The 8,572-nt window shown below is 44.5% G+C and overlaps 1 protein-coding gene across 1 annotated transcript; it reads left to right on the top strand.

Annotated features, from left to right (window-relative positions):
• Positions 1–555: 555 nt before the first annotated feature.
• On the top strand, positions 556–8,248 carry iffo1b (intermediate filament family orphan 1b; the record flags this gene model as incomplete). Its single annotated transcript, XM_079275744.1, has 8 exons — positions 556–1,638; positions 3,911–3,971; positions 4,734–4,829; positions 5,338–5,478; positions 5,871–6,055; positions 6,163–6,289; positions 7,814–7,903; positions 8,114–8,248. The coding sequence occupies exons 1-8, from the start codon at positions 671–673 to the stop codon at positions 8,246–8,248; spliced, it is 1,803 nt and encodes a 600-aa protein (XP_079131870.1). The 5' UTR covers positions 556–670.
• Between the last annotated feature and the right edge of the window lie 324 nt (positions 8,249–8,572).

The following is an 8,572-nucleotide window of genomic DNA, read 5'->3' as shown; positions in this document are numbered from 1 at the left end:
GTGGGACTGTGTTTTGGGGCAGGTGGTTGAATTGCCAGGTTAGTAATACATAAATAAATAAAAAAACACATAGTATTTGAAGATTTTAATATTATTATTATAATTGTATTTAATCGTTCACGTTTGGCTCCCAGTTTTATCCAAATCTGAACTAATTATTGCGTAAAACAAGGGAGCAAGACAATAACATCTTGTTTTCCACAGAAAACAAACAGTTAATGGATCAGCGCGACTCTAGTCGAGTATTTACGGTAGCAGCTGCTCTCCCAATCCCGCAGCTCTTGCTCCTCCTGCCTGCGGTCACATCTTGTTGCCAGAAATTCAGTGACAGTGGATTTAGTTATTCACGCTCTGCGTCATTTCCTTCATTTAATCACTTTTATTTTGCAAGACAGCTCATCGAGGCGCCGGTCCAGTGTTGCTGCAGTTTTATATCCTTGCTCGCAGCCCGTGTGGAGTCGCTTTTGGATGTTTTATTATGGACGGTTAGAGAGCACTGATCCGTCAGCCGACGTTAAGACCTCTCAGCTTTAAGGATAACATTCTTATTTGGAAACAGTTATATAATCAGGTAAAAATACTGGCAATTTGAGCGCACGTATTACCGGTACGTTTAGCGGCTTATTATTTATTGTATTCGGTTGTGGCAAGACAATTCCTGTCCGTGTTGATGCCAGATCTGCAGCGCTTTAGTTTTCCATACCATAGCATGAATCCTTTGTTGGGGGCCAACGCGCATCTCCAACAGCATCCGCAGCAGAGTCAATCTCCCGGACACCCGGACTCTCCTTCAGGCCTCCTGTCCAACACCGTTTTCGGTGGACCCGACCCGACCTCCTTTTTGCTGGGTGAGCAGTCCGGGCCGGGGCCTGACTTCACCGCACCCTCACAGACGTCACTATACCTGCCCCACAACCACTACCACCACCGCGTTGTTTCGCACCCCCCTGCTGCCATGGCGCTTAGAAACGACTTGGGATCCAACATCAGCGTCCTCAAAACTCTCAATCTGAGGTTCAGATGCTTTTTAGCAAAAGTGCATGAATTAGAGCGTAGAAATAAGATTTTAGAGAAACAACTGCAGCAGGCGCTGGATGCCAACAAAGGCTGTCAAGGTGGATGCAGTGAGAGCAGGGGACATACCCAGGAGGCAGGTGTACAGACTGGATTTGTCGGGACCATACCTCTCAGGCCCGGCTCCCTCCCCTTCCACAACACCAACAACTCAGCCAGGAGGCCTACAACACTGTTCACACCTCCACACGCTACGGCCCTCCCGCCTGCAGCCGCCGAAAACTACAGTTCAACCCAAACAAATGCCACTTGTAACCCAGCCATCACCATCAGCCGGGCCTCCCCCTGTGTGGACTCCCCGAGCTCTGGTTATAAAACTTTCTCCAACACCAGCGCAGGTCCTGGGAGCTCCACCAACCCTCCGCCACGGTTTCTCCCGGGCACCATCTGGTCCTACAACCACGCACGCAAGTTTGGCAGCGTGGAGCGTCTGACCAGCCCAGGAGTATCCTGGGCGCACCCTGATGGAGTCGGGGTCCAGATTGACACCATCACCCCTGAGATAAGAGCCCTGTATAACGTCCTGGCCAAAGTGAAGAGGGAGAGAGACGAGTATAAGCGCAGGTAAATGGAGTAAAACCCTTTTATTGTTCTTGTAACAGGCCAAACAGGGGCATGAGGTTTGCACTGTAGTTTCCTTAAGTGTGTGTAATGTTCTACTTTGAAGCAGTGAGCAAAGCTGTAAAGCAACTGCAGACCAGCTGTCTCCAACAGGAGCAGAGTCAGCACAAACCCGTCTCCATCCATCACATCCAGCCTGACCCTGCAACCCTGCATCATGTCTGACCACAGAGGCAGGTGCTGCTGCTAGAAATACACCCAAACAAATGAACATGCCGCCAGCTAAATATAAAGAAGAATGAAGGTCAATTATTAGCGGGGACGCGTGAAGCGCGGTCTGCTGCAGAAATGTTCACTTCAGAGTTCATGATGCTCCCAAGATGACTCGCCCATGGGCGGCTTAGTTTACAGGACTATTGGGAACAATCCATCCTGACATAGAGGTCAGGTTGATTGTACAGCAGACATTGATTTAATGAAAGTTAGAAGACGAAAGACTGTAATGATGGTCCCATCTAACGACAAACCCTTGAGGTGGTCCAGTTAGGCCAATGTGAATATTCAAACAAACCCTATGATGCTTCAGCAGCACCCATCGTGATTTTACTGGGACTTATGGACATTTGAGATGTACAGCTGTAAGCTTTACAAATGTTAAGTTTGACTTAGAGCTGAAATTCTTAGTTGATTAATTTCTTCGGCATTGTATTGCCAGAGCAATTAATCAAGATAATTCATCTGCATGTTAATTAATAATGAACATCATCGATAGTTGCTGCCCCAGCATCATGTAACATCTCTGAACCCACAACCACTTATTCATCATCAGTGCACCAGTTTACCACAATGTGTCACGATGACATCACCAGTTCAAATCTGGATGCTCTGATGTCCAATTTAGGGAGACAGCTGTCTGAGTTTGCAGATCACATGGAATAGCTCACTGTGATCTCTCTCTTACGGTGGATTTTCCCCTTTAAATTATTGGAGAAAACAACCCACAACTGTTAAATCCTGTCGTGACTTTGAAGGATATGAGGCCGGCTTTGGATTACGTATGATCTGTCCTGAGTGAACTACAGTAGCTCCATGTTCCAGCGCATTGAATTCCCTCATATCATGTCCAAATGAGCAGCCACGCATTCTCCACGGAGGAGATCCAGACCACAGTATAGTGGGCTCTTTGTGAATGAGGTAGAGGGACGACACTAACAGCCCAAATATGTGTGACATAAGACACACGATTTAATTGTATGGAGACTTGAGAGTTGCTCACCTGAATATTCGTGTTTTGTGTCACTGCCTGTGAATCAAGGTGTGTGACATACATGTCCCACCTAGTATTCAAATCAGTTTGTGTTCAGCCCTCTGTAAGGGGTCTGGGCTGTTTCTCCACATGTGAGCTAACTGTAGGTGTCAGTTTTCGTCAGGACAATGGGACATTAAAGCCTGTTTCCCTCACTCTGCCCACCACACTGTCACATTGTCTTTCTCACGTCAATCCCCCACTCTGAACACTTCCGCCCGTGCTCTCAGCCTCTCTTCTCTCCCACTGCGCATCCCCCTCTTCACACTCCACACTGTATCTGCAATGCAGCATGCACTGCAAGCTGTGCCTGCTGGATGGGGGCTTGGCTTGCAGAAGGATGCACCTCTCTGCTTTCTGTTCGCTCCCACCTTACTGATCAAACAAGCATCCTCTACAACAGCAACAACTCCTGTTTCTTTCAGATTTAGTATTCCCTAAAGGTCCCGATGTGCCGCAGCATTCTGCATTTAAAACAGCATTTCTATAAGAGGCCACATCCTCTGCAGTGAGTCTGTATCCCCTGGGCTCGTGTGCTGTATGAAGTCACGGAATCTGAGATTACATACATACAGGATCTGTGCTCAGGCTTTTAAATGTATTAAAAGTTCAGATTCCTGGGCGAGCCGTCTGGGCTGCACCATAGTGGCACGCAATTCATCAAACAAGCGATTTATTGAACAAAGTTGAATGTTGACTGATCCCGAAATTGCAGTTTTTTTATCTGGCTAGTCAGATGCACTTAAAATAGTTTAACATCTCCCAAAGTGCCTTTCAGCTCTTTTGTCCTTTCAACCTTCTGAAATAGTCACGTCATGGATCCCTTTCTACTGTAGTGGCCTTTCTAAGTGTGGCTGTGGAAGATGCATAAATGGATGTGTATGTGAAAGCCCATGGTCTGTATGTTCTCTGTTTACATTACAGGACACTAAAATAGTGTTTACTTTTTTATATCCATGTGTCTCTTAGATGGGAAGAAGAATACACTATGAGGGTGGATCTGCAACAGAAAAATGCAGACCTAGAAGAGGTAACTTTGTGTAAGCCTGTGTGTGAGTGTGTGTGTGAGTGTGAGTGTGAGTGTGAGTGTGAGTGTGAGTGTGTGTGTGTGTGTGTGTGTGTGTGTGTGTGTGTGTGTGTGTGTGAGAGAGTGTGTGTGTCAGTAGACTAGACATGGCTGGAGACCAACAATGCAGTGGGTCTGAACTGAAGGTGTCTTTGAGTCTTTACATTAGAAAGCTTTGACATCAGCCAGAGTCATTAAAACGACCAAAGAGAAGTGCTGTGGCTGCAGCTGTGTCTTTATAAACCAAACGGTCTGTTGATTTCCTGCGTGTGTGTGTGCGTGTGTGTGTGTGTGTGTGTGTGTGTGTGTGTGTGTGTGTGTGTGCGCGCGTGCGTGCGTACACATGCACCTGTGCCACTGCCAGGAACATGTACCTGACCTCGTTTAGCAGGCAGCACATCAACAACAGGAGACCACAAGCAGTAAAAAATACAGTTGAGACTGAAGAGCATCCTGACCAACATTGTTGCATATGAATAAGTAAACAGAGAGAATTATGATGCCATTAGACAAATCTACAGCTCCCCAGAAGAGATCATGCATTTAGGATTTACAATGTTTTGTGCACTTTGCAGATGTAGACGTTTATTAATTCTGTTGATGTGCTCTGCTTGCATAATGTGACCTGTCATTTCCAGTAAAGAGACGAGGCAGGACATGCGGGTGTGGGAGTGTTTGCACTTCTATGTGTTTGTTCTTTATGATTTTTTTTTTTTACGTGTGCAGGACCTGCAAGAGAGTGAAGGCTGTCAGGACGAGCTGGCTGTCAGAGTTCAGCAGATGAAGGCAGAGCTGGTTATCTTCAAAGGCCTCATGAGCAATGTGAGCGCAGTGCAAACCATACAGTCACATACTCTCTAAGCTATGCACATGGGCGCTCATCAGAAACATTCGATTATTATTTACCTTTTATTAAGAAACTCCTCATAAAGGGTTCATAAGTTGTAACTAATGGCTTGAGTGTGACGTGTGGGGAAAAAAACAACTCAATGTCATTGGACCATTTACTGATGCTTTAAACACGAGTAATAAGAACTACTATGGGTTGTCAGGTGTTTATCCTCCTTCAGCTTGTCTTTTCAGCTAGCCCATTCATTTATGAGGACGACCCATCAATGGAGCGTTTGACCTCATAACACCTGAAAAAAGGTGTGTAAACGCATAGTCCTGCTGAAGGAGACTGTAAAACAGATAAGTTTTAACCGAGCAACCCAAAAGTTGTTTTTATGAATGGCTTATATGAAGCATGAGTAATGCACTCCTAGATAAACCTTGTGTAATTGAATTCCTGGTATGTATCTTGGTACGGCTCCTTCCATTCTCTCTGTAGAACTTGTCAGAGTTGGACAGTAAGATCCAGGAGAAAGCCATGAAGGTGGACATGGACATCTGCCGCAGGATCGACATCACCGCTCGTCTCTGTGACGTGGCTCAGCAGAGGAACTGTGACGATGTGATCCAGATGTACCAGGTAGCAGCGCTAAACCTCACCAGTCAATGTTCTCACCTCTGCTTCTTTTATTTCTTCCACGTTGTGCTGGGCGATGTGGCAAAATCTTCTATCCCGATATCGGTCATTTAATGTCTATATGTCACGATATGTAGCATGTTTTCTGGTAATTCAATAAATACATAGTCTATTGCTGTGCTTGTGTAGCCTATTTATACTCTTACCCTATCATTTAGACAATTTAATTGTGTATCAAAATAGCTCAATATATGATTTCATCACAACATTTCAATGAAAAACTATAAATGATCATAATGAATTATTGCCAGCCCTTATTCCATGAGTTGTAAAGTCCCTTTATGTGAAAGTTTGTCTTGATAGCGACGGTCTAAATCCTGATTGTGTCCCTCCAGCTTCCTAACATCCAATCGTCCCTAAACGTCCGCCGGAAACAAACTCCTCTGTCTTTCAACGGTAGCGAGTGTGACGAACCTGTCAGCACCTCTGAAAGTGATGGGGGAGTGGTCAAAGATGAAGAGCGCTGTGGCTCATCAGCCAATCAGATCAATGAGGAGATGCAGAGGATGCTGAACCAACTGTGGGTGGTCTGACTTTGAAATATGATATAATGTTACCGTCCTTCAGCTTCTGCCCTTCACCAGGTGATCTGTCAATGTGTGTGTACATTTATGTTTTTTATTTTAGACGTGAATGTGAGTTTGAGGATGATTGCGACAGCCTGGCCTGGGAGGAGACTGAAGAGACACTGCTGCTCTGGGAGGACTTCCCAGGATGCACTCTGCCTCCTGACCCCACCCACCCACCAGGAGAGGTAGGCCAGGGTCACACGACTTATTTCAATGAGATCAGGTTTAAAGGAATGGACTTGGACCTAAATACAGGGGATGGAAAAAACAATGGCAACACTTAGACAATGTAATGGTAATCCAACACAACGTATAAGCTTATAATGCTCAAATCTGTTAAAAGTGCCCTCTTAACTGTGTCAGAGACGTAATGGTTCAGCTCTGTGGTCGTTTTTGTCATGGTTTGCTAAACTGTGTCCACACATCATCATCATCAGGCTACTGTATGCCTGATGACAAGTCCCAGGTGTATTCATTCAAGTCTGCGTCTGATAGAATTTGTCCTATATTTACTGATTACTTCTGGACTGTATGATCCAAACATTAAGCATGTAAGGATGGCCTTTACCGGAATCTGGTTTTGAATATGAAGAAAACCAGGTTTTACATTTTCTGCCATGATAAACTTATTAAAAAGAAACACAATAATTGCAACAATAAATATGCACACCATGTTCGTTTTGCTATTACTTTTATGAATCATTCAGGCCTGGCCTTCAGAGACAGTGAACGTCCTACTCAGACTTTTTTGTTTTGTTTTTAAAGCAATTCTTTGATGACAAAGTTAAAGTAGAATTTGTGTCTGTGATCAGGATCTGCACCTTTTTTCACTTCAGACGGCTGCATGTGTGTATTGATATTATTATTTTCTGGAAACCCAAACTTCTGACCAGTATGGAAGACATTCCAACCATGACTCTCCGTGTTTCTGTCGCATTAATTCAACAATCGGACCTTCCGGTTCCGCTGATTTTGAACTTTTTCCACCCATGTTACCTTCTGGTATGGACGTCGACGTGATCTTAGTACAATGCAATCGTCACTGCAAAGTTGAGTTTCTTTATACATCGGAAAAACTTCACAAAAACCTAGTCTGAAATTCACGTATTACGTTATTACAGACTAATCTTATTCTATCAAGTACATTAGTAGAATAAAGGAACAAAGAAGCTTTTAAAGTTCTGATTGATTGAGTTAATGTGCAGAGCAGCAGCAGCATGATATGTTGGTCGATACAGTTTTGTCTCAGGCGATGACACGAACCTTCACTGCTCTACTACGGCAGGGCCATTTCAGGACAAAACACTACACACACACACAGACACACACACACACACACACACACACACACACACACACACACACACACGCAGACAGATGCAGTGTCTGCGCCTGTCAGTGCGCATTAGTCAGTGAAATTTGAGCTGATAGGAGCAAAAAGCCATCTGTACTCTGATAGTCATGTCACCTCACTAAGTGTCTGATTGTGCTATGAGTAGCACACAAACACATGTACTGTTTACTGCAAGTGTTACTGCACTTTATCACATGTATGTCCACATCCTGACCACAGACATACCGGTACTGAATCTCTCTCTCTCTCTCTCTCTCTCGCTCTCTCGCTCTCTCGCTCTCTCGCTCTCTCGCTCTCTCGCTCTCTCGCTCTCTCTCTCTCTCTCTCTCTCTCTCTCTCTCTCTCTCTCTACCAGGATGACTGTCTGGAAAAGGTGATTAATGACACAGAATGTCTTTTCAAGTCCCGAGAGAAGGAATACCAAGAGACAATTGACCAGATTGAGGTCAGACACTTTTTTTTTATGGTCTGTGTTATTTGTTTATTCTCATGTCCTTTCCTGGTGCAGCTCTCAAAAATTCACAAAAGAGGATTTACATCACAATTTTCTCCATCTTTTAATGAGCGCCTTCTGTTTTAATGGTACACTTTTTAATGGTACACATTTGCAATTTAACATTTGTAATATGACTGACTGCATGTTTTCTGACTCCAGGTGGATCTGGCCACAGCAAAGAGTGACATGAACCGACACCTCCACGAGTACATGGAGATGTGTTCGATGAAGAGAGGCCTAGATGTTCAGATGGAGACCTGCAGGAGACTCATCACACAGAGTGGAGACAGGTAGCACACACAAACACGCTGGCTCTCAGTCTACATGATCTATCTGCCTGTCTGTCCATTCGTTTTTCTTTTTAAGTTACACTTCACCATAAGTCCCCTTACAACATTTATAAGCAGTGTACGGACATTTAAAGGAACAGTGTGTGAGATTTATTGGCATCTAGTGGTGAGGAACATGACCCTCCGCTCCCCCCTCCCTTTCCAAGCATGTCAGAGAACTACGGTGGCCTGTAGGGATGATTGCTTTTAAAAACACATAAATTCAGAACAGAAATGACTTATTTATAATTTACTAAAAATCGTTTCTAGAGCAGCAGGAGTAATGTTT

This window comes from Melanostigma gelatinosum (genome assembly GCF_949748355.1).
Source record: "Melanostigma gelatinosum genome assembly, chromosome: 9".
Classification (NCBI taxonomy): Eukaryota; Metazoa; Chordata; class Actinopteri; order Perciformes; family Zoarcidae; genus Melanostigma; species Melanostigma gelatinosum.
Note: the sequence above shows the minus strand (reverse complement) of the source record. Positions and strands in the feature narration are given on the sequence as shown.